General features: G+C 36.9%; 2 protein-coding genes across 4 annotated transcripts; both read left to right on the top strand.

Annotated features, from left to right (window-relative positions):
- The first annotated feature begins 1639 nt into the window (after positions 1–1639).
- Positions 1640–2791, top strand: LOC18443438 (6-phosphogluconate dehydrogenase family protein). The gene has a single exon (XM_006853627.4). The coding sequence runs from the start codon at positions 1668–1670 to the stop codon at positions 2514–2516; it is 849 nt and encodes a 282-aa protein (XP_006853689.3). The 5' UTR covers positions 1640–1667; the 3' UTR covers positions 2517–2791.
- A 12424-nt stretch (positions 2792–15215) lies between these two features.
- On the top strand, positions 15216–26725 carry LOC18443436 (putative ABC transporter B family member 8). Of its 3 annotated transcripts, XM_011628504.3 has the most exons (7): positions 15216–15827; positions 17110–17164; positions 19163–19341; positions 19829–20286; positions 20541–21081; positions 22535–24423; positions 26265–26725. In XM_011628504.3, exons 1-7 carry the CDS (start codon positions 15519–15521, stop codon positions 26626–26628), a joined length of 3795 nt encoding a protein of 1264 aa, XP_011626806.1. In that variant the 5' UTR covers positions 15216–15518; the 3' UTR covers positions 26629–26725. The 3 variants fall into 3 exon arrangements, with proteins under 3 accessions (XP_011626806.1, XP_088723134.1, XP_020528765.1); XM_088867008.1 differs by lacking the exon at positions 19163–19341 and having other exon boundaries at positions 15344–15827; XM_020673106.2 differs by lacking the exon at positions 17110–17164 and having other exon boundaries at positions 15430–15827.
- Positions 26726–26976: the final 251 nt, after the last annotated feature.

Here is a 26976-nt window from a genome sequence, read left to right as displayed (position 1 = left end):
GCACCCGTACCCTTTAGTGAGAATGAAGTCAAAGACTTCACCATAGGGCTTGGCGATACTATCACCAAGGCCCCATATCATTATCGTATTTAAATCTAAAGTCGACTTATATAAACTGCACCCTCCATATTTCCCATTTTCTCTTTCCTTTTTTTCTAAGGAAAAAAGTTATACAAGGTTGACGCTTTAAAATATAGAAATAAGGTGCACTTTTACAATCAAGCAAAAAATGTTGTTATGACGTTGTAAATAATGTATAGATATGGAGACGAAATGAGATTTCAAGTCGTAAAAAATATAGCTTAAAAAGTATCATTTGGACCTTTTATTTTCAAGATTTTTATGTATTTATATATTTGTTTGATCTAAACTATTATTGGAGTTAAATTTTTTTATAATTATAAATAAAAATAAATTTTCATACCATTCGGAGAATTTTCGACATTAAAATTGCACCTCATGGCAAAGTCTGGAGCTGCACTTTAATTTGATCGTTTAAGGTTCAATGTTATGCAAACCACATCATTTTTTTCTAATGTAAGGCATTCTTTATATTCTATACCATCTAGCCATTTGAGAAAACGAACTTAGAGCCAGAGAGACGGGGTTGGGAGTTGCAGGTCGGTGTACTGGCGGACCAGGAGTTACAGGGCAGAAGGACCTGATGTCGCCTCAATGCCTCAAAGCGGGCCCTAACTGTCTTGACCTGACCCAAACCCGGCCTTGTTCGACCTGACCCATGACCAGGCCTCAAACCAATGTAATCATATTGCCTTCTCTTTCCCTAAAACAATCAAATTATACGGCTTGAGGCCCTATATTGAAAGGTATCACTTCTCCACTAAAATAACCAGAGAAAATTACGTGGTATATTTATTTTGTGGGGGTCAAGGCTCTAAACAATTAAAGTAGGGCGGACTTTCAAATAGTATCAACAGGTTTCAATACTAGAAACCATTGTGAAAGCTTTAAAATATATTTAATTATAAAATGCAAAGCTCCGACTTATAACTGGATGATTGTTTTTTTAAAAAAAATAGTTTTGAGCTCTTGAAGATGTCGATTATTCCTTCCAAAAATTGGATGGTTCCAATATAATCATCGGATAGGATTTCTTTTTGGGTGTACAAGGCAATAGAACATGCGGCATTAATGAGAAGACATATGGTGACTTATAACTTCACCAATAGTATATCTCTTGATAGAGCAGAATGACGAACCAAAATTCATGTAGTTAACCTTAAATAATTGTAAAAAAAAAACTTGATAATTGATGATAGTGAGGTTAGTTTCGGGGGCTCTAGGGACCGCTATCTCCAAAATATGGGACTAGAAGTATTGCCGGAAGGATTAGATAGATAGTGAACTCCCGCGGGAGTAGAAAAGAAGAAAATGACGATCCAAATAAGTAGGAATAAAAATCCACGGCCTGCCGGCCGATCCCAAACAAAGCCGAATCATTCCCGATCCAAATGCTCCACCGACCCCTCTCTTCTCTGAGACCATCCTGGTTCAAAACAATCCTTTCTCTGCCCCTCCACCCTTTCTCTCTCAACTCTTCTCTCTCTTCCATGGCAACTCCACGGTCCCAACCTCCCTCTACCGCAGCACCCCTCTCTCCCATCGAACCCGGCCGCACCCGCATCGGGTGGATCGGAACGGGCATCATGGGTGCCTCCATGTGCACCCGCATCCTCGCGGCGGGCTTCTCTGTCACGGTCTTCAACCGCACAGCCGCAAAGGCCCAACCCCTCGTCGCCCTCGGTGCGAATTACGGTCAGTCCCCTGCTGACGTTGCCGCCGCATCCGATGTCCTCTTCACCATGCTCGCCCTCCCCTCTGACGTGCGCTCCGCACTCCTTGACACTGCCCTCCCGAACCTCCCTCAAAATTCGGTCTCGGTAGACATGACCACCAGCGAACCAGCCCTCGCCTTGGAAATTGCCTCATTCGCGGCCGCCCGTGGCTGCGTCGCCCTCGACTGCCCCGTGTCTGGCGGCGACACCGGCGCACGCAATGGCACGCTTGCGATCTTTGCTGGTGGAGATGAGACCCAAATCCACCGGCTCGGCCCTCTCTTCAAGTGTCTGGGGACCGTACACTACATGGGTGGCCCGGGATTAGGGCAGCAAGCAAAGCTAGGCAATCAGGTCGCAATTGCTTCAACGATGGTTGGGATGGTCGAGAGCTTGATTTATGCTCACAAAGCGGGGCTCCATTTGGGCACATTCGTGCGTGCAATCGCCGGGGGAGCTGCTGGTTCTCGATCACTCGAATTGCATGGTTCGAGGGTTTTGAGGAGAGATATGGAGCCGGGGTTTATAGTCGAGCATTTTGTCAAGGATTTGGGGATCGCTCTGCGGGAGTGCGAGAGGATGGCGGTGTCGCTGCCGGGGCTAGCGTTGGCACAGCAGCTGTATGTGTCGCTGAAGGCCAACGGCGAGGGAAGGTTGGGGACGCAGGCGCTCGTCCTCGCACTCGAGAGGGTCAACAACACGCGATTGTCGGGGCCATGACGGACTGTAACTCTCTCTCACATGTCATCATTAAAGCTTACTGGTCTATCTCTCTCAAGTAATGACATGGCACCTCTCTCTGGGAATCAGATGGGTATGGGAATTCTCTTTGTTTTCTTCTCACCAGATAATTAGGATATGGGAAATTGTGGAAAAATAAGATGGTGGAGATTGGAGAGATGATCCATTTTCTGGATTAAGTTTTTTGAACTTATAATTAGTATACCAAGTGTTTGAAACTTTGTCAATAATGATTTCTATGCCTGTTATATCAAGTTTTGTAGCTGCTATCAAATTAGTACCCTGACTTATTTTTGAAAGTAATGCTAATTAAAAAAAGAAATGAGTTTTTGAAAGTAATGCTAATTAAAAATAAAAATATATGAGTGCTCTGTGAAGTGGGTTATTATGCAAGTTTGGTGTCCAAACTCCAAACTTCAAACTCCTCTATTTTATGATCTTTTTATATTAGGGATCGTCTGCAAAGACTATTTACCGTTGGGTGCGGTTTCTATAAGGTTGAAACCTTAAACAATCCAATTAAGGCGCATCTCATAATTTTAACATGTAATTTTGTTGTATAAAATTCTTAGAAATATCTTAAAATCTATTTTCATATCTAATTAGAAAATTTTAAATTTACGAAAGGGTTAAAATCAAGTAGATCTATAAATATATGAAAATCTGGAAAATGGACGGTCTAGATAATGTGTTGCAATATGCATTATTTTTGAGACATTTTTTTTTTTTTTTTCATATTCATACATCTGGATATCGAGATGATCGATTAGAGGGTTTTTCAACATTAAAACAATATTTTCGATAGATTTTCGAGGTGCATGATTCTACATTTTAAGGTTGCAACCTTATATAAACTTTTCTTTTTACGTTTTGCATCAAGACGTCACAACTATTCCTACTTATTAGATCAAATTGGGTGGCTTGGGGTGAGTCTTATAGTTCGGATTTTTTTTTTGGAACTATGTGTCTAATCAATGACACTCTTACAACCAACCATTTTGAAATCTAAAGTACAAGAATGATTGTCATTGGCTTTTGCGGGCATTGTGCATATTTCGCATAATATCTACATCTTTATTGATATAGTAGCAACTGCTTGATTACGCATCTAATGGTTAAACGTGATTGTGATCTTTTTATACTAAAGATAAATGGTCTTGCTGTATACTTTCTTTTTATGTAAATCGATATCGGTAGAATATAAGAAGATCCATCTTCCTTGAAAACCTACACCAACCGTACTACACAGCAAAGGAGAAAGTGGCCCTCGTCTTTCTCAAAGTTGAAGTCAATTAAAGTTTGTAAATTTCATGACATTGCAAGTCATCCTCGATAAATTGGAGTGACTTGTTTTACACATCAAATGAGTGCCAACACAAGGGCAGAGTGATCTTCTTCCTTCCAAATTAAATTTGATCAATGGATATTTGATGGTATGCTGTACATATATTTATAAAACACACATTGCAAAGAACAAACCAAAATTTGGAAACTACACAAAATCAAACCCAATTTTGAGAAAAATAAATTGAAAAGCCTAGGTTTGCACGCGAGTGTTTCGCACCCATACCATGGACAGATATGTTAACATCTTGTGGAATACTTAGTAAAAAAAATTCCGACCACAAAAATGGCATTTTAGATATGTTTGTACCAATAGCAAGGGATCGAACTCCTACCTGAAGAATGACCAAGCAGCGGTCATTATAGAGGACCTCCCACATCACAAAACGGCGAATGCCGCGGTAAAGGGCTCCAAAATTGCTGAACCAAAGCTCACCCTTTCATTCATTGCAAGGCCACCAAATGGTTTCTTGTACCTCACCGGCATCACGTTCTCCTCCCTATTCGTGAACGGGAGGTTCCCGAATAGGTACATATGTAATGCTCTCAATGCTCCTCATCTTTGGTGAGAGGAACCTAGGATCCAGCCCATCAGTGTATCCATTCTCAGGACTAAAGACCTCCTTGTCCTCCTCATCAATGGGGCATCATCATCATTGTCGCTATTGACATCTTTATCCCTAAATTGACTGGCATGATGTGCTCCTTTCACCTACATGTTGGCCCATGCCACCTGCAAGCCTATCGTTTCCTCAATTGGCGGCGCTGATCCACCTCCCTCCCCCATCTTTTGTGCCACTTCTGCCACTTTAGCCCTCCTTTGCTGACCAACTGGCCTCTGTACATGCAGCTCAACTCGAGCAAAGCTGCAATACCATTGATGACCTCCTTGCTCGTCGATGCCTTGACTTCAATGTAGTCACTGATCAGGGTATCTCTTGCTGATAATGTGGCTTTGCCAATACCAACCCCATTGGTCGGCCTCGTCTAGTCTGTCTGCTCCTGTCCAGAGGGTGACTCCAGCATCATCAAAACCCTTTGTGGCCCTCTTCCTCTTCTCTAAGGGGCCTGTCCTCCCCGATGCGCCATTCCATGTCTCTCACTGGCACTGAGGACCTTCTCCCTAGTGCTCCTTTAGGCAACCTAGACAGAATATACCTTCTTGCTCCTGTATAGAATGATTAGTAGGAATGAGATCTATAGCATGGTTCATAATCATAGAAATGGGGCAGCATGCATAATCATATGTTATTAAGTGTGAGTCTCGGAATGAGGAAGCCTATAACCTAAGATTTTGATGTCTGAGAGAGTTATGGTATCTAATTAGTCAATCTATAAATTCTACAAGAAAAGGAAATAAAAGTAATGTTTTTTTTTGGCAGAAAATATTGTTCCGGAATTTTTCTGGATTCATTTTGAGTTGAGTGAGTTCCCTTTCGAGTCGAGATATTCCTCCTGTCGGACATGAGTCATTTTGCCCCCATTACTGGTCGAGCGATTTTGTGGAACACGTTGCAGGGCCCGGCATGCATCAAATATCAGAAAATTATTGATGTTAGGTCCGCTAAAAGCTAAAGCTGAAGAAACAAAACACAACAAAGAAGTGATTGTACAAACAGTTGGAGATGGTTTCACATTATGATCACTCTCTTTGGGATACTGTCACCCCCAATCAATATTTCCCTTTAATCGTGTGGTGGTGAAGATAGCACCACCACACAACTGGATCAGGGGTGAGCACTCTGAGCTTCTCATACTTTTCCCACCCTAAAATACTTCTAGATTTACAGTAAGCTTTTGATTTACCGCAAGGAAAAACAGAAAACAAAGAATGACAAATAGAGAGGATCACAAAAACAAAAGAGAGAAAATAGAAGGATTTGAAAACCAACAACCACACAAGCAGTAGGGATATTTGAGAGAGAGGGAGAGAGAATTCAAAGTTATTATGCAAAGTAAGAGAGAGAAACTGCTGGCCAAGCGTCCGTGTTTGTTTTCAAGAACATAAAACGCCATCACCTAGAGTGGCCCAAGGCTCCTACTCTTCTAATCCCCATAGCTTCAAGAGCACTACCACATAAAAACTGGTTTTCGTCTTTTGAATTGACTCCTTGAATGATTTGATCGGGAGAGAGTATTAAATGAGGTTTGATCTACATTGATTCTATTGACTAAGCTCAAAGTTCAAAAGTAATTTTTTTGAAATTTGTGATGCAAGTAAGCTATCAGATTTCACATTGAATTGTTATAAACAATTGTGACGTCTTTGCTCCAAAAGTAAATAATTTCATTATACACAAATCCATGTAATAATACTAGGATTATATTTCGTTTGATGAATTTTTTTGAGTAATTCAACAGTAGGAATCAAACTTAAAATGTAATATTGCAAATGTCATTGGCTACCCAAGCATTTTCTTCAAAAACACAAATTGTCTTCTTTTTTTTTATAAAAGAAATTGAAGTCAAACCTTCTAATAAATTTAAAAAATGGAGTCTCTTATTGAAAATCATTTTCTTTTTGGGTAATTTAGTGGGGAAGACAAGCCCTTACCCGTTTTTTCAATAGATTAAGGAGTTGCTTTCTTCGGTAAAACCCTATTATAGGCTATTGCGAATTATATGCCCTGGGAGCGTATCCTAGATTCACACCATTGGATAGGACTATTTTCAGGACCAAAGTTTTGGGGATGGATCTCATCAACCTAGGTACCAAACTTCAAAAATTAATAAAAAATAAAATAAATCATCTACCCTATACATATGCCTAAAATAATAAGTTTCAAATATCAAGCTGCTCATTTTTTTTTATCGTCAGATCTAAGTATGTAGGAACTCAAAATCCGAAGTTTTTTTGGTTGGAAAGACTCAATTTTATTTTCATGAAAATACCAATCTAGTGATTCTAAAGTGAATTCCAAAATTTCAAATTGACTTTTCCTGTGGGGAGTAGATGTAGAGTTTTTATGGCAGCACGTTATATGCTCACGAAAATATTTTTGGGACCCCAAAATTTGAGGATTTGAGGATGTGATCTTGTTAACCTTGTGAACAACCTCTGAAACAAAATCACAGATAGAAATATCCAGCATGTATGTACCATAAAAAATGTTCGTCCTAATATTAAATGGAGACTTCTAATTTTTGGATGACTAAATCTAAGTATTTATCAACTAAAATGTGTTTGCCTAGGGCTATGTTAGGGCGTTCACATTATGGAATAATTTATCATTGTAATTAACAAATTTGGACATTAAATACTATTGTTTTGTAGATGATGTTTTTTTTTTAATAAGGGTATTTTTTGTCATTAGGATGGGTGTGACATAATCTACATAAGGTGTGACATCACCCACATGAAGCATTAAATGCCACTAGTGTACTCATGTGGGTGATGTCACACCTAATGTGGATGACGTTACACCCCTCCTATTGAAAAAAAATACCTTTATTAAAAATATGCTCCATATACACAACAAGGGTATAGAAGTGTCCAAAATTTACTGAGTACAATGATAAATTACTTCATAGCGTAAGCACTCTAATATAATCCTCATGAAAAAAATTACTCAAATCTAATTGTTTTAAAGTGGATTTGAGAGCTCCATGTCGAATAAATCCTCCTACGTAGCTTTTATTTAAAGGGAATACCTATATAATAGGAAAATATCTGCGTAGTTCCTATTTTTAGATTTCATTTATCAACAGACTCAATGTTTCAAAATATATATGGTGGCAAATATTCTATCGATTATATCTTCTAATCTCTAGATTAACTTTACCCATTTTAACCTCATCTTTTTAGTCCAAATAAATGTTATAAATGCATGCATTTTTAAACTCTTATCCCTCTCTTTTTCAATGTTTTTCCCCCAAACTTCTCTCTTTCTCTCTCTCCCCATGTTTCTCCAACCTCTCTTTCTCTCTCACAATCACATAGAGAGAGAAAGACAAAAATTTAGAGAGAACCAAACTTCTCTCTTTCTCTCTCCTATATTTCTTCAACCAATCTCTAAATCACCGGGAGAGAGAGAGAAAGACAGAAGTTTGGGGAGAAACAAGAGAAAAGAGAGAAAGGGGTTTAGAAAAGTATTTATGGGGTTGAGAAAATGATGCTTTTTTGACATTTGTTTGGGCTAAAAAATGAGTTTAAAGTGGGTAAATTTAGTCAATGTTGGAAGATATAATAGAGGGAATCTCTAGGCCATCAGATATGTTTTGAAACTTTGTGTTTAAGGAATGAAACCTAAAAACAGGTCTACAAAGATAATTTCTCTATATAATATGCTTTCATGGGAGTATGTTATATGCATTATTTTGAGTGGAATAGTGCTAAGCCATAGTTTTGCTCGTACTCGCCACCATAGCGAGCTGAGTGGGATCTTAAAAAAAAATAAAAAAAATTATAAAAATTCAAAAATAAGAAAGCTATTGTAATATTTGTTTTATGTGTTCTATCATTTGGGCAGAGATCGGAAAGTATTTAGGTCATGAATGCTTCTTTTTGCATTTTTCATCTTCTTTAGATTATTTAAAAAATATCTCTAGTCACAAATTGATTTTTCAAAATCAAAATTTTTTAGTACTCTTTTTAACCTCATTTAGATGTTTTTTATTTAATCTTATTTTAAATATATATGTCATTTTTTTTTTTTTGAAATTTTTAAAATTTTAAACACTTTTTCTGCCTAGCCGATACCTACTTGATTCAGACCGATTACCCGGACCAGCGCCTGTTCGTGCAATCGAACACTGGTGCTAAGTGCTAACTAGGTTTTTGACATGGAAATGAAAAATTGGATATGTGTAGGTTTCAAAACTACCATCTCTTGTGGGGGTTCTTTTATTAAAAAAGAAAACCTTATTAGAGTAGATTCTAACAAGTTCATCATGAGTGGACTTCATTGTCTGTGTCTTCACAAAAGTTTCACTCCTAGATCATGAATTCTTTTATTAAAAGTAGTTGCAATTCAACAAAGGCCCTAAAGATGCACAAGGGGATTCCATACCAAATTTCAATCCAATGAGGAAAAATGTGCAAGAAAATAAGCTATCTAACACCACTTACATCCCCTAATTTTCCATGATACATTAGAAATTTGGTACCAAAGGACAAGCGACCTTGGAATGCCATAATGCTTGATCCACTAATGAAAGAAAACTTTTAAGGGACAAAAGGCACTTGCTCTAAAGAAAGTGCCCCTTTAATTTATGCCCATCCACTCCTAGTGAAGATCTTTTGGAAGCAAAAGTTCCTATTGATGTCTAGACCAGCAACCCCCTAAATAAAAAATTCAAATGGTCCAACCCCTACCCAAAGGCTACAAATTTTAAATTATATCATATAGAAACATGCACATTGACTAAGTCAAAGAGAACAACACTTTGAACAAGTTAATTTTTTGCATGCATGGCAGAGTTAGCAAAAAGAAGACAACTGCTAGTGTTGGCTCACAAATCACTAATCAAAATCAAATATACTTTTGCCTTCTAACCTCTTCTTTCCATGGCTAGGTTAGGTGTATAGCTAGGTGTGAGCCTTGGAGGCTTTTGTCCAAACATAGTAAAAGTTTTATGGATTGGTCTTGATTTTTCAATATCATTGGAAAATGATATGTAGAATATGTAAATCAACGGTTGGGAAGAACTAGGTAACAATACGATTAACATGAAATCTAACTAGTGCTTATGCCTAATGATACATAGCATTGGGTCCAGTTTAAATGAGGCGTTAATATTAAACAATCAAAGTAAAGCAAACCTTCAAAACTCCAACAGGAAATGTAGCCTTGCTGCTCGGGACCTCTACAATTTTTACTCTTAATTATAAAATTTAAAGCTGTAAACTTGGTATATATTGAACTAGTTTATAAACAGCTAAAAGCTTGGAAATGGACAGTTCAGATAATATATAGGATTTTAAATCATTTTATTTTTTACATCCACACATCTTGAGGTCAAGATCATTAATTTGAGATTTTCAACACCAACACAAGTTTTTTTTTTTTTGGGTAGATTTTTGAGGTGCCTCTTACTTTTATGAGGTTGACGTCTTATATAAATTTTTTCTAGAAACATTCATCATTCATATATATCAATGTTGTGAAAATAGATGATTATATAATAATGCTATAGTGATTACCTGAAGTCAAGTGGTTGGTGGGTCATGATTCACTCTATAATTACGCATTAAAATAAATGTTTTCCTATTCATCCTGTTTAAAGTTTTCTGGGTTATCTAAATTGGTCCTAGCTTTATAGAGGTCGTGGGGACTGTATAAGACCTCAATTTACACCATCAAACCCAAACCTTTAATCATTTGTTTTAAATGTTGATGTATGATTAATTAATTTAAACTATCAGAATTGATGTGAAAGGTATTTGTTAGTGCTATGAAAAAAAGGAAATGAAAATGAATATGTGGCTTTTTTTTAAACCATAGATGGCCATCTGTTGAATTTTCATATCAATCAAAGAATTTTCATAAATTGCATATCAATCATGTTTTGAATTTAATATATAAATAATTGATGTAAAAAGGATATTGTTAGTGCCATACAATAAGGAAAGGAAAATGAATGTGTGGGTTGTTTTTAAACCATTGATGGGCATCTTTTGAATTTTCATAAATTGCATATTAATCAAATTTTGGTTTTGGGGTTGTTTTGCTGCATTGCACGTGCTATTATTTTTTGTCCATATTTTATCAAGGAAAAGGCTAGGCCTTATAAAAAAAAAGTGAACCCCTTTTTAAATCTCATAAAAAATTATAGTTTTGGCATTGAAAATGACCATCTCGACCTTGACGGTAATGAAGGTGAGAAAAGAAAAGATTTTAAGCCATAAAAATAATGTGTACTGTAATGCTTTTTATAGACTATCTATTTTCAAGTGTTTATAGATCCGCGAAATCTATATCATTTTTTGAGTTACAATTTCACTATTAGTAATGGAAATAGACTTTAGAGCTATCGTTTTCTAGATGGCGTCTTGAGGTGAGGCTACACTTCTTTTCTATAAAGCCTAGGCCTTATAGAAACCATGTCTTTTTTATTATTACTATTCCAGTTACATGTTTTTAGGAGATACTACATTTCAAGGAAAGTTTTTTATGGATTTAGGATGTAAAACACATTTAAATCATGATTAATTTATAGAGATCTGATGATTCCGCTAAAAATATAGAGATCTATGATTTGTGAAGAAGTAAATGGGTTGTTAGAGGAGCACTAATGGTTCTAAAATTTTTCATGAATATATCAAAGTTTATGTTCAAGAATATCATTAGTGCCATACAAAAATGAGAAATCCATAAGAACATTGCCAAAAAATGATTAATTAATTTTCTCAAATCTCTTTCCCCCCCCCCCCCATAGTAACCCATTTATTTATTAGTTAAGCATGATTAGTGCACCTACAGCAACCCATTTATTTATGGGTAATCAACTTTAGTGTGTGAACACCCTCATATGAGATACATGCAACTTTTGTCACAATTTTTTAATATGCTAATAGCCCATATGTGTCATATGCATCTTTTGTTACATTTTTATAATGTACCACCGGGTCATGGTTCATAAAATAGTTTTTCATGTATTGATTCATGAAAAAGTATCCCATACAAGCACCATCTAATGCCAAAAAGTTAACTTGCGTTTTCTATTTTATTTAAATATTATATTTATCTAAAATTTAGGATAGAGGTTCATTTTTATAAAGGGAGATAAATAAAAATAACCAAAATACCTTTAAATATATTTTGGTCCACATTTTTTGTTTCAAATATATTTTATTATTTTTATTTAATTTTTCTTATAAAAATAGTTGTAAACTCAAATTTTAGATAAATAAAATTTTTAAATTTAAATAAAAAATCAATTCATGTCAGATAAATATTACTTTTAAAGTAAAATAAAAATAAAAAACAAAATTAATTTATGGCCCTTGGATGAGGCTATAATTAATAGGTGCTTGTGCACCTTTATAACCATGCGTCTTCCTTTCATTCCACCCGTCCATTCAAAACTTTTTTAAGTTATTCATATTCAAGTCACCCAAAAAGGAAAATAGAAAAAGAAAAGGAAAAACAAACTACATATAGGGGGTTCTCTATAACAGGGTTTCACCACATGTGATGTTTCAGTTTTAAGAAAAATCATACACAATTAAATCATTTAATGCATTTCAAACTCCTGTTTTTACAACAAATTACCGGAAGTTATACAATGCATCAATATTATATTATGAAAGTGAGATACACCTCAAAAAACCAAATTATCAGTTTTTTTTGAAAAGATCGTTGCGCATGGGTACCTATCAACTTTTTAATTGCGAAACATATAATTCATTGTTTTGGGTTTGGAATCTAGAACAAGTGATGACATTTTAATGTTTTGAATCAATTTAATTGGTTGGAGCAAAATGATATAAGTACCGCTTGTTTTATGTCTTGAGCAATAGATTTCATTAAAAACATATGATATAGGTTTGGAAACTTGAATAAGTGGGGATAGTTTTATCATTTGGCTTAGGCCACTTAAGTTTATCTAAATGACCAAAATACCCCTTTTAAATCTGATTTCCAAACCCAGAACAAGGTTATCAATTCAGCTGAAGTCTTCATATTTTTCACAAAAATGAAAGTGAAACAAAACATAAAGGGAAAAGTTTATATAGAGCGGAGACTCTAAACAATCAAAATTAGAGCCTACTTCATAAATTTCACTGGAAAAGGTTTTTTTTTTATGCCCAAATATCATCAAATTGATCATCTGGACATCAATATGCATAGACATGAGAGAAAAATAGATTTCAAGCTTTGAAAATGGTGTATTTTGTAGCACATGTTTGGACCGTTAGTTTTCAAGATTTTCAAGTTTTCATATATTTGTCTATCGACACTATTTTTGAAGCTTTAAACTTTACAAATAAAGATGAAAATATATTTCAAAGCTATCACAAATATTTGTAGTATTGAAACTGCATTTTTTTAAACTATTCGAATGTTGGCTCTAATTTGATTGTTTAGAGCCTAGGCTCTATACAAACCGCACCTAATCATAAAACCTTTTCTTCCTTTGTGATTTTGGTTTCTTCGAAGTCCTCATTCCTCTTTAGCAAAATCTCATAAACAGTATGATTGATATTATAAATTTTTAAACCCCAAAAAAAGGTCAAACTCAAGTAGATCTATAAACATATGAAAATTGGACGGTCCAGATAATATATTGCAAGATGTACTGTTTCTGAGATTCAAAATCTTTTTTCTTTCATATTCATACATCGTGACGGGTCAATTAGAGGGTTTTTCAACATTAAAACAACCTTTTTCGATGGATTTTTGAGGTGCATCTGTAATTATACATTTTAAGATTGCAATCTTATATAAACTTTTTTTATTTTTTAATGACCTAGTTTTCATGCGGACCTAATAATCTAAAAGTGGTGTAGATCCTAGAATTTACATCGTCTAACGTAGATCCTAAAATCTACATCGTCCAATGTAATTGGATGGTATAAATTGGACCCAAAAATCATGACAAGGGATTTTCAGGTGCAATTTGCACTAATGTCATGGTCCACGTAATAACATATGTGATTTGTTGGGAGCAATTTTAAGTGAAAGGTAAAGGAGAAAATATTGCCCCAAAGAGCATGAAAAGGGCCTATTTCTTAAAAGGCAAAAGAAACAGATTCCAATTATTCTTTTATCATTGTGCTAGGTTTTGTTATTTTATTCTTTTCCCACAATAAATATTAAGTTCTTGAAAAGAATTTGAAGCACTCCCCCAAATCAATAGATGCACTGATGTACTTCCTTTTCACAACCAAACTGACCCGAAGTGAATTTGATAACATTGGTGAATTAACCGAGTAACATGATCCTTTTAAACTAACCATATCATTGATATAAATTTGTAGGAAAATTATCAAAGTACACTTGTGAGATCAACTATTTAACAATATACTTATATTGTTTGATTTAATTTGAAAATACCTATAAAAAAACGCGTGATCATAAATTGGAATCGTGTCAAAATTATAAAATAGGATCCTTTAAATACTACGAAACAACTATTTTACCCTCCCTACTACATTTTGAAAAATGGACAAAAGTTGGGCAAAAAAAAATTAAAATTAAAATATGATGGGAGAAGTATAACCAAAAGTAATGTTGGTAGGCCTCAAGACTATTTTTAAAAGGCGTCTTTTTATCTGTCCTTTAATGGATAAAGTATGCGATACAAAGGCAGTTTATGCACTAAGGACTTTTATGATTTTTTTCCTTTTTTTTTTTTTTTTTGTTTTTTCAAAAAAGACCCCTTCAATTTACTAGTTTACCATACTTATTAAAGGCAACCATTTTTAAGTAGGAGAATATTTGACTGAGGTCAGTTTTTAGCTCTCCACATTTCAAAAAGCTTTTGGCATGCTAATTATGTTGACCATAATTAAAGAATTGTTTACATTTTTCTAATAATAGTCAGGAAGAAAAGTAGGATTAATGTCATTAACAGGCGGCTTGGGATTTTTTTTCTCCACTCAAAGTCTGAAATTTTGACCAGCTTTTAGCATAGGATAAACCGTTACTATTTACATCGGAGGTTTTTGGGTTGTTTATATCCACGAGCATATAGTATTAACACGAAGAACAAGACAAAAAAAAAAACATTTTTTAAAATTATTTAGTTTGGATTTTCCCTTAGCCTGGTACAACCCCAATTGCCCGATTTTACATTCCAAGGCTAGAGATAATAGTGACCCTTTACACCAAAGTTAATAGTTTCAAGGTTTGTAGCTTGTGCTCCACTAGGTGCATATTGTATATTAACTCCCTTGGGCTAAAGAGCTACTTTGGTGGATTTTTAACCTGAGATTTTGGGGTCTAAAAACCACTAGATGATTATTTAAAAAAATAAAAAAAGAAAGACAAAAAAGATCTTTAAGTTTTTCAAAACTTAGATCTCGCCCACCAAAAATTGAAAGGTCACCGTTCAATCTTGGGATGTTGTTTTTGTTCAAGTACTCATAGTGTGTGATTTGGAATTTTCCTTTTCGAGGTTCGTCGTGAAGTTCAAGAGGTTACATCCCCAAAATTTGAGAGCCTTAAAATACCTAGGTTTTGCCTGAGGGAGCAAATCGACAGTATGCTCCCATTGACGCATATTCTATTCACAATAGTTTCATTGCATAGCTTTCCAAATTATAATGAGATTCATCTAACAAATTTGCAACTTCTGTGGGTCATTTTCTAGCTGACATGAGGCTACAATGCTTGTTGGGCATGAGGCAAACAAACTATTCTTTATATATGCATAAGGAACAAGGCCCTTTATGCAAGTGCATAGGTCTAGGGGAATCCATCCTTTTAGATGATATAAAGCGGCCCCCACAAGGGCAAAAGAAGAGGGAAAAAAAAATAACCATAGTTTTTTAAGCTTTTGGAACCCATTAGCTCGACAAGAAAAAGCTGATGATTTATGCATTTATTGATACTGTAATTGCACCTCTATGAATGTGCCTATATATAGTGACATTTACATTGATTTGTAGCAGCATTCTATCTCAAACGACGGCTATTTTTCGCATCCAAGTGGCTAGAAGCTAGAGAGAGAGAGAGAGAGAGAGGGAGAGAGATGAGTGTTGATCAAAAGCATGGAGAAACGAGTGTTGAGCAAAGAGATGAGGAAGAAGAAGAAGTGAGTGGTGATGGAGAGGGTAAAGAGAAAAGAAGAGAGAGGATTAGGGTTAAGAGCTCCATAGCTGGTCTCTTTAGATATGCAGAGTGGGTTGATATAGTGCTCATGGTTTTGGGCACAGCTGGTGCAATTGGTGATGGCATGTCAACTAACTGCCTCTTGATCTTTGCAAGCCAAATAATGAACAGTTTGGGACGTGGGGATTCTGAGCAAAGTCATGGAGGTTTTATGGATAGAGTTGAAGAGGTAAAATCCACACTCTTATTTTTAATTTTCGACGTTTGGGATTTGGGTTCATATACTGTCAGTGCAGTGAATGTACTGTAGGAAAATAGACATATAAACTCGGCCGTTGGATGAGAACAGCGGATGGATGGGTGTGTCGTTCCTCTGCAAAAAGTATGTGATTTTAAGCGGAGGAATGGCACACTGTAGTCATCCCTTGTTGACGACTGATGGTTGGGGATGATTGGTTTTTGGGATGTCTCCCCTCTCTACGTATATATGTATGGGGCTTTTTATCGGGATCGTATATTATACGATCATATATTTTTTATATAAAGATGTGACAAATCACGTTTAATTATTGAATGTGAAATTCGATAAAGTGAACTATGTCGTAACTTTATTTCGGACTTTATGTCCAATAATTGCCATTAGACTTTGTGCTCAATAGATGACATTTATTCATCTAAATTTCACTGTAACTCCTTTGTACCCCACAATAAAAGGTCTTATTGTATGCATTTCTTTTTTCTATAGTGTACAAGGAGTCCTCAGAGTCCACATGGGGAATAATAGTAAACAAAAGGCCAAAATTATGTTAGAACCACTATTTGACCGTGATGCTCCGAAAATTGCCAAATATTACCACTAGGTCCCACAACCACACGCTTTTTTTTTTTTTTTTTTTTTTTCTCTTGTTTTGCTTTTTTTTTTTTTTTTCAGTTTTTTTCTACTCTGATGTTTCCAAGATCAAACAAATGAAAAATTACAAATGTAGAATGTCGTATTTTCGACCCGAACACATTTTATGAGATCACTGAAGTTTCCTACAGTGCTTTGACACCCACCAGCCATCCGTTGTCAATAGCTGGGGCATGATCTTCCTGTCTTACACCTTTCGATGGACTTAGAATAGAGAAAATTTTGGCTTTATGGGATGACAAGGACATTGTACCCCAGCCGTCGACAGTTCAAATCAGACGGTTGAAAACTTGAAACCCATTTTATTTGTTTTCTAGGCAAGGGTTTTACCAGATTACATAGCATACATGGATAATTTACCATAATCAGGTCCAAATCAAAACCATTGGAGGAAGATTGAGGATATTATTTCCGCTCTCTCTCTCTCTCTCTAACCCCAAGAGATATAAAAGCTTACTCAGCTAGCAAACACAAGACGTTCAATGTGAAAGGCGCATAGTCAGTTTCCAACAATGAATCCACCTCTCTCTCTCTCTCTCTCTCTCTCTGTCTCTCTCTGCATATTAATGTTGTTTTCTTTTGTGGATGTGACGTTTAACAGTGCAGCGTGTATTTTGTGTACTTGGGCTTGGCGGTCTGGGTGGTGGCATTTATGGGTGAGTTTTTATGTTTAATCTTGGCGCATCATTGATTTTCCTTTTAATGTCGGGCCAATCCTACAACAAACATATAAAATGCAATCTCCACCGTTGGTGGCTTAGTACAAAACTACAGATGGTGGAGATGATCTTTGAACTCTGTCGAAATTTCGCCTTTGTCGGATCATATGCACCATCTATTAGGCCTTGGATGGTAGATGCTGTCTTTTTGTGTTTCATGTCAGGAGATATTAACACTAATTTTTTGTGTGATCGTTTCATCATTATCATCTGAGCTTTATTCATTAAATGTAACATAATTAGTCGTTTTTTACAGTATTTTAGTCATTGTTGAGCCGGCTCTGAACCAATGGAGCATCGGTTTGGGTCTAAGGTCCCAAGTTTTTATTTTTTTATTTTTTACTTTCAACAGAAAAGACCCTAGAGAACTAATGAGCAAACTCAGAACAGGTGACTGGCTGGTTCAACGCACTTATCCAATTTTCTAAACCCTGATTTTAGGGAAGAAGGCCAAGCATTCATTAAAAAAAAGAAAGAAGCTAGGCAAATGGGTAACTTGTTGGAAATATTCCCAACTATTTAATAAAGAGATTATATAAGATGGGAATATTTACCTATTGTACAAGGAGGTCATAATTGTTTATAACCATCCGATGTGAAGTTTGATAGTTTGAGTGTGTCACAAATTTCACGAAAATTTCTTTTAAACTTTGTGTTTGGTCAATGAAATAGATGTAACCAACCAAATTTATATCCAAAAATTAAGTTTAATTGTGACCATCTTATAAGTAAATGGTCTCATCGTATATTTTTTTAAAAAATAAATATTAATGACAAATAAGATGTAGAAGTATCCAAATCCATTTCTTGTCAAAGAAAAAGTATCCAAGTTCATTTGTCTTTTATCCCTTTAAGAAATAATATTTGACAAATCAAAGGAAAAGGCACGATCTTTCTAAAAGCCTGAAATTCATGTAATTGTCTATCAGTCATTCTTCTTATCCATTCATTCTTAATTATTGCTTTATCATTTCTTTTACTGGCCTTTGATATCTGGCATATTATACTATAAGGCTTTGATAAAGGGCTTTACAGTAATGTGTAGTTTCCAAACAATAAAACTTCATGTCACATCATCCGTTTACTTTAAAAACCCGACAGCTGCAATGACCATTCTTCTGTGACGGCATCACCATCGAAGGCACCGATTCACCGGTTGATGTGACATGCAGTTTACTGTCTATAAGCCGGAATGCATCACAGTATATAGCCTTATGATTTTGGAATAACATGTCTACCTTTCCCCTTATTTGATATCATTGGCCTCTTCTTAATATCAGATTCAAGTCTTAAACTTTTTCATTTCCTTATTATGATATTTGGGATTGTCAATTAAGGGACTTTTTATTTATTGTACAAGGAGCTCATAGTTATTTTCACTTATTAGATGTCAAATTGGATGGTTTGGAGTGAGTCAAACAAACCGAGAATATTTTTTGGAAATTTTGTTTCTAATCACTACACTCTTATAACCATCCATTTTGAAATCTAAGAGACAAGAATGATTGAGACCTCCTTCTATAAAATGTAAATAGTCTCTTTGTAGACAATCCCTATGCTGATTCCATATACCATATACATGTACATTCTAGGCATTCAACTGTCAAACCTAGTTTTTTGAAAAAAGGGACAAACAGCCCGATTTTCTTGGTTCACAAGTAAGAGTCCCTTGCTAAATCGGGACTTAGACAAAATCACCCCAAAAACATAGTAAATAATGTGTTAATGTAACAAAATTGCTGTTTTGAGAATGATTGAGGATCCTAACTTTGTTTAAAGTTTTTAAACATTGATTACATTTTTTTTTTTCTATTTTTAAATTTGGCGAGTCGGTTGAGCTGATTGGCCAATTCAATGTAGAATTGGAGAGCATGTCGGTGACATGAGGCTCTCATTACAATACAATAGTGATTGAAATTAATGAAAATTTTGCAGAAGGTTATTGTTGGAGTAGGACTAGTGAGAGGCAGGTGATGCGGATTCGGTACAAGTACTTGGAAGCCATTCTCCGGCAAGAAGTTGGATACTTCGATTCACAGGAGACCACCGCATCGGAGATCATCGATAGCCTCTCGAAAGATACTTCTCTCATACAAGAAGTTCTCAGTGAGAAAGTAATTTTTTGGATTATTTATTTCTCAATATTCAGATAACTATTCATTTTTACCCATTTTCCAACAAACCCTACCCTATCATATGAAAGAGTATACAACAAACCCATGTAGTAAACTCCCAAAGGACTCAGATTGAGAATTTTTAAAAGCCTGTTACCATTTGATATTAAGTGCCTTGGAAATATTTCACTTAGTTGCTTAAAAGCCACAAGATGTAGTAATATGGACTGTTCTAAATTAAATGCATCATAATCAAATACAACTTTGAGATAGTGATCTAATGTTGAGAGCCTAAAACAATCCCTACAAATGCTTTAGCAATAATAAGAAAATAATCTAGTGTTTGTAGTGAGTTGAAAAAAAAGAAAAGAAAACAAAGGTTAAATGTGTTTGTCACTTTGTTGTGTTAGAGAATATATGAGTGCTAATTTTTAGAACTATTTGTTTTGGCTCTATTTCATTTTCCTAAAGCTAATGTTTCTTTCAGGTACCCACCTTTTTGATGCACACATCTGTGTTCATATCAGGCATAGGCTTTTGCACTTACTTCTCATGGAGATTGGCAATTTTGGCTTTCCCTTTTCTCCCTCTCCTAATCATTCCTGGTCTAATATATGGGAAATATCTTCTATATATGTCCAATAAATCCTATGAAGAATACAACAAAGCCAGTAGCATAGTTGAGCAGGCCCTTGGTTCCATAAGAACAATTTATGCATTCACAGCTGAGAGAACAATAATAGACAAGTATTCCACCATTTTAGAGAGAACAGTGAAGCTTGGCATGAAGCAGGGACTAGCAAAAGGCCTGGCGGTCGGGAGCACTGGCATTTCTTTCGCAATATGGGCATTCTTAGCGTGGTATGGAAGCAGACTGGCCATGCATCGAGGCGAGAGTGGTGGTCGAATATGGGCAGCAGGGATCACATTTATTCTTGGTGGATTGTAAGTTGCTGTGGTGCTTATGGTTGCTTAGATAGTCTTTTAGGCCCGTATGCTATGCACCATTCGGAGCAAAAATTCCATTTACTCTCTTGGGCAAATGATGTGACATACCCTAGAATTTGGGTTCTTGAAAATTCTCCTAGCTAGTCTGATGCCTGAGGAAGCAAATATACATTTTTCTCTCAAGATGTAAAACACATCTCAAAGATACATTATGTTTGATCAACCTTATGGTGTCCGTTTTGTTGCTACAGATCTCTAGGAATTGCTCTCCCAGAAGTAAAACACTTCACAGAAGCCTCAATTGCAGCAGCAAGAATCTTCAAAAGGATAGACCGAGTTCCCGAGATCGACACCGAAGAAGAAAAAGGAATAATGCCTGAAAAGATCCAAGGAAATATTGAATTTCGAAAAATTACATTTGCCTATCCTTCAAGGCCTGATTCTATATGTCTAAAGAATTTCGATCTCTCAGTCCAAGCTGGCCAAAACCTGGCTCTAGTTGGTCGAAGTGGGTGTGGAAAATCAACCTTAATTTCAATCTTGCAAAGGTTTTACGATGTTTTAGAGGGAGAAGTGAGGATTGATGGAGTGTGCATCAGAGACTTACAGTTGAAATGGTTAAGGGGAAATATGGGTTTGGTGAGCCAAGACCATGCATTGTTTGGGACTAGTATCAGAGAAAATATAATGTTTGGAAAGGCTGATGCAACCATGGAGGAAGTAATTGCTGCAGCCATGACTGCAAATGCTCATGGATTCATTATTCAGCTTCCCGAGGGGTACGAGACAAAGGTACATAATGGTTTTCATAATATTTGCATAATTAATCTGTATTATGTGTGAGTTTTGTAGGAGCATTTACCACATGCATCAGGAGATGGCCGTTTTATTGGCAGAAATATGATATTGGGCAGTCTTGAAATCCATGACTTATAGAGGCCAGTTAGAATAGCTTAGTTTTCAGACATGACACATCCGTACATTATTCACATAAAGAAAGGGGATTTTTGAGTAATTTTTATTCGAAAGGTTACGTAAAAATAATTATATTTGAGAATTTTAAAATGTGGAAGTATTTAAGCTTTTCAAGTATCCACACGAGCATCATGTTATGTCTTTGATGGGAGAACATGTCCAAAAACCATAAATATGGTGTCCAAATCATAGTTTATCTATCTAAATTCAAGTGTGTGTTTCAATCGTGAGGTTATTTCCCTGGCTCAAAAAAAAAAAAAGAAAAAAAAAATGTGAGGTTATTTTCTCTCTTTCTAGTTCATATATGTTTTACATTGTTTCGAAAAACTGAGCACAAAATGGAGCAGGGGGCAATTTTTAGACTCAATGCTTCTTTTAGAGACCTATAATTGGACCAAATCGGTCAAGATCAAGCTAGTATTGTTTGTCTGAGTATGGGTGGCAATAGGTCGGGCCTGGCCCTAGCCTTGCCCTAGTCCACATAGGGCCCGCCTTGGCAGGACAAAATGGCCTTGGCCTAGGCCTGGCCCTAGCCTTCTTAGGGTTGGGCTAAGCCAAATTCATTTAAAGTAAACAAAATAAGAACAATAAGAGAAAAAGGGCCAGGACGGGCGAACTAGGCTAGCCACAGATGGCCCTGCCCTTGGGCTATGGTGGAGGCCCCTGGCACCCTCGGGCTACATTTTATGGACCAAGTCCTAATTTTTTCTAGAGTTGCCCAAACCAGGTCGAGCTAGGCCAACCAGCCCATTGCTAGCCATAAGTCAGGGTCCGCTAGTTGTCAGGTTCTCTTAGAGGAGCTCGAGTCAAACTCATTGATTTTCCAAACACTATTGTTTTAAGAGCAAATTACGTACAGACACTATTGGAGGGCCCTTATTACCATTTTGTGATATTGTTGCCCAATATTACGAGTGCCTCCCCCTTACAGGGTTTTTTTTTTTTATCTAGTTGCCTCTTGTTCGGCAATGACAACATAGGACAGGAGGCTTATTCTTTCCACAATCACCAAGTGTTGTTTGGGGTGCGAATTACCACACAGTTAGCTCTTTTATTAAGTTGTTGTCCGGTAGTGTTGATACCGGGAAACTCTTTAGTTCGAGGTCGTCCGGTGTTCGAATGCCTTGGAACTATTGAATAAGATCTTTCTAAAATGCACTCTATGGCCTCAATCTCACTATTGATTATGCAGATTTTTTCTCACTTAAAAAAAAATTCTCAGGTTTTGATCAATTAAAACAAAATTATGAATAGGAGATTCCATATGCAGGTTGGGCATAGAGGATCTCAGCTATCAGGAGGCCAAAAGCAACGCATAGCCATAGCAAGAGCAATCATCAAAAACCCACCCATCCTCCTCCTGGATGAAGCCACAAGTGCCCTCGACTCGGAATCGGAGCAAATTGTCCAAAATGCCCTTGATCAGGCCTCAATGGGGAGAACAACCCTAACCATAGCCCACAGGCTCTCCACCATTAGAAATGCCCACCAAATTGCAGTCATGGAAAATGGCCACATCATTGAGAAAGGTTCTCACAAAGAGCTCATAAACAAAGAAAACAGCCTCTATTCTCACTTTCTCTCTCTGCAACAAGCCCAATTCAACCCTGATGCTCAAGACCCAAATGAAAGTTCAAGTTTTCCTGCAAGAAAAAGCAGTGGAAGAAGGCAAAGCTTTCAAAAATCAAGCCCTTACACCTTTCATAAGACCCCATCCTTTAAAACATCAGCAGATCTACCTCCCATGAAGACCCCTTCTTTTTATAGGCTTGCTTCCATGCTCAATAAATATGAATTGATAAAATCTCTAATGGGTATTGTCTCTGCAACTATATTTGGTGCAATTCAGCCTGTGTATGCACTCACAATAGGAGCAATGATCTCAGCTTTCTTCACCCAAAGCCATGAAGAGATGGAGGGAAGGATAAAGACTTATTGTTTCATATTCCTTTCTCTTTCTATAGCCTCTTTTGTGGTGAATCTATCCCAACATTACAATTTTGGGTGCATGGGAGAGTCTCTCACTAGAAGGATTCGCCTTCGAATGCTCGATAAGATCCTCTCGTTTGAGGTCGCATGGTTCGATGAAGATCGGAACTCAGGCCCTGCGATTTGTGCTCGTCTTGGCTCCGAGGCCTCCGTTATGAAAACCCTAATTGCTGATAGAGTCTCTCTCTTAGTTCAAACTGTTTCAGCAGTCACCATATCCATGGTGATGGGCCTAGTCATTGCCTGGAGACTAGCACTGGTTATCATAGCAGTTCAACCATTAACAATTTCGTGTTTCTATACCAGGAAGGTCTTGTTATCCAGGCTCTCATCAAACTCCATTAAAGCTCAGAGCGAGAGCTCGAACATAGCGTCGGAGGCTGTATCCAACCACAGGATCATCACGTCCTTCTCATGCAATAAAATGGTGATGAGGGTATTCAAGGAAACCCTAGAAAAACCAATGAAAGCTAGTGTGAGAAAGTCATGGATGGCAGGAATAGGCATGGGGACTGCACAGTGCCTAACCTTCATGTCATGGGCTTTGGACTTCTGGTATGGGGGAAAACTCGTAGAGAGAGGAAGTATATCAGCTGGTGATGTGTTCAAGACCTTCTTCATATTGGTTAGCACAGGTAAGGTCATTGCAGAGGCCGGAAGCATGACAAGTGACCTAGCAAGGGGTGCAACTTCACTCACCTCTGTGTTCCAAATCCTTGAGAGAGAAACTCTCATAAAAGGGGATGGTGGGTTGAAATTGAATAGATTCAATGGTGAAATTGAGATGAGAGATGTGGAGTTTGCTTATCCAAGCAGGCCTAGGGTCTTGGTTTTGAATGGTTTTAGTGTGAGAGTAAAGGGAGGGACATGGTTAGGGTTAGTTGGGAGGAGTGGGTGTGGGAAGTCTACAGTTGTAGGGTTGGTTCAGAGGTTTTATGATGTTCAAAGAGGGGTTATAAGGGTTGATGGGGTGGATGTTAGAGAGATGGATTTGAGGTGGTTTAGAGAGAGAGTGGGGATGGTGGGGCAAGAGGCAGTCATATTCTCAGGGAGTATAAAGGACAATATTCAGTTTGGGAAGGCAGGTGCAGGTGCAGGTGCAGGTGCAAGTGCAAGTGAGAGCGAGGTGGTGGAGGCTGCAAAGGCTGCTAGGGCGCACGAATTCATATCGTCAGTCTCTCTCTCTCCCTCCCTCCCTCTCTTCAGTTTTAATTAGGGAAAATTTTAGATATCCCTTAGACCCTTTCTAGGCATGTCCCCCAAAACAAAACCCTCTTTAAGGTATGTTTTTTTTTTTCCCCTCCCTATTCAAGCAAGTTCAGCATATATGTAGATTGGACCGACCCGCAACGAAGTTAGTCTAGTACAATATGTTTCGGACTGGATTTAATAGGGTTTGGGAGCCGGTCCAACACACATTTATACTGGTCTGACTTTGATAGGAAAAAAAAAACGTATTTTAGAAAGGGTTATGCTAGATTGACTCCATTAATATATATGCCAGTCAGGCATAATGTGTGTAGGACCAACTTCAAATAAAACAAAAGAGGAAAACCTACTCTAAAGAGTTGATTTTTGTTAAAAAAAAATGGTAACTTTTGCGTGGAAGACAAAACACATCTTGAGGTTAGTGGTGTAATATCGATAGTGTTGGGGGGTGACATGTCTGGAAAGCTCGTTTTGGGGTCTTTTTTAATTTATCTTTTAGGCGATACTTGCCCATACTTTATTTTTTGAGAAATTTACTAACGGACAGTATTTCAACCTTTTTATTGCCGTATGGGAACATTTTATCCCAAAATTACAATGAGCATAGGTGGCCCCCTTTTGTTTTATGCAATTGCTCATCTATCTATCAATGACAACACATAAAAAAGAAGAGCCTGGAGAACCAGAGAAGAGAGAGAATGCTTATTTACCCCCATAGAAGTATATTATCTATTTCCCTCTGAGTAAAATACATGTTAGGGATACTTTTTAGATCTAAAAAATTTGGGAGATGTAGTCTCCACAACCCATGAATAATCTCAGCAAAAATAAAAATAAAAAGAAAAATCTCTATTTACTAAAATAGCTCCCAATAAGACGGGTCTGGGCCATGTTCGGCCCAGACCAGGACACAGGGGCCTTGGAGCGTGATGGGGAATGCTAAATCTCTTAGATTTAAAAAAAGAAGGGAAAGTAAGGCCGGACCAGCTGTGGCCCTGACTAAGCCCTTGGGCTATGGTGGCCTAGCCCTACCTCTCAAACCATATCTTGTACCTAGGCCATAGTTTTTTAGAACCAGACCGACTCGCCCGTTTCACTCCACCTGACCCATTGCCGGCCCTAGCTTCAGAACCTCAATGGAGTTACCCTCACTTATACTAATTGTGATCTCCCTCAAAGTCTTCTAACCGTGTGTATCTCCCTTTCTGCACACAAGGATAGCTAGTAAGCAAATATTCAACACTCTGTCCCTAGGTCGTTTTCATTCTCTCGAAGAGAATGACCCATAATAATAATAAAAAATCTTCATGACAAAATTATATTTGAAAGTTTAAGAGATATTTTGATAATTTTTTATCATAGGAAATATTTTTTTACTATTTTAACATTTACACTTCAAATGTATGCATACCCTAAATTTCACTGCAAAAATAATTTATAAAATAAAAAAGTAAAAATAAACCATTATGAGCCCTCCGATTAAGATTTGACAAGAGTGAACTTGTGACACCGTGACTCAAGCCATCTATGCCATCTACTCAGATCTAACGGCTGAGAGCAAAGGTTACATATACTTAAAATATGGGCGAAGTCCCATGTATAGCTTTCTCTAGATTAAAAGCCTCTCCCTCTCAAGCAAGACCTATGCAAGTGTCTTGCCAATTTGATGGTAAGAGTAACACTCCCTCAAATTGAGCACCATCTCTTAAATCAAAGGCTAGGCACCACTACAGAAAATGAAAAAGAAATTATAAAAGGCTTCTCTCTCTCTTTCTCTCAAATTATTCATCTCTTCTCAACAGGTCACTCAAGGATGGGTACCTAACTGAGTGTGGGGAGAGAGGAATTCAACTATCAGGAGGCCAGAAACAAAGGATAGGCATCGCCAGAGCCATCCTCAGAAATCCAAGAATTCTGTTGCTAGACGAGGCCACCAGCGCCCTCGACGCACAATCGGAGCACACTGTGAACATCGCACTCGAAACCGTGATGAAGGGAAAGACATGCCTGGTCGTGACCCATCGCCTCAACACCATTGACAAGGTGGACACCATTGCCTTTGTAGCAGACGGAAAGGTGGTAGAGCAAGGGACCCCTGCATATCTTAAGGCCAAGAAGGGCCATTTCTCTCAACTCTTAAGCTTTCACACGTCAGAAATAATGTAGACTGGTAATAAGAATGTGCTTAAGACCTATGTAATATGATTTAATATACCAATACCTAAATAATAGAATAAGTTTAGTTTGGGCTTTTAGGGACAAACTGCAAGAGTTAAAATGTTCTCTCTCTTTTCTTTTTTTTTTTGAGTGATTTACGTACGGATCTCAAAATTTTAGGTAAAATGTAAAATACCTCATTTATATGTCAAATTTTCAAAGCCGATCGGTGAAACTTGCCTTTTTAATTTTTTTTCAAAATTAACCCTCGATCAACCGGAATTTTGATTTTTTGATTATTTTTGTTAGTAGGCCAGTACCCCAAGTTTTAAGGCATTGCCTTACTAACAAAAAACA

Source organism: Amborella trichopoda, chromosome 5 (genome assembly GCF_054954075.1).
Source record: "Amborella trichopoda isolate Santa Cruz 75 chromosome 5, AtrichopodaSantaCruz75HAP2 v2.0, whole genome shotgun sequence".
NCBI lineage: Eukaryota > Viridiplantae > Streptophyta > Magnoliopsida > Amborellales > Amborellaceae > Amborella > Amborella trichopoda.
Note: the sequence above shows the minus strand (reverse complement) of the source record. Positions and strands in the feature narration are given on the sequence as shown.

Coding starts and splice junctions, on each gene's coding strand:
- LOC18443436 (XM_011628504.3), top strand. CDS start 15,519: ATGAGTGTTGATCAAAAGCATGGAGAAACGAGTGTTGAGCAAAGAGAT. Junction 17,165..19,162: donor CTGGGTGGTGGCATTTATGG/GTGAGTTTTTAT, acceptor AAAATTTTGCAG/AAGGTTATTGTTGGAGTAGG. Junction 21,082..22,534: donor CCGAGGGGTACGAGACAAAG/GTACATAATGGT, acceptor TTCCATATGCAG/GTTGGGCATAGAGGATCTCA.
- LOC18443438 (XM_006853627.4), top strand. CDS start 1,668: ATGGGTGCCTCCATGTGCACCCGCATCCTCGCGGCGGGCTTCTCTGTC.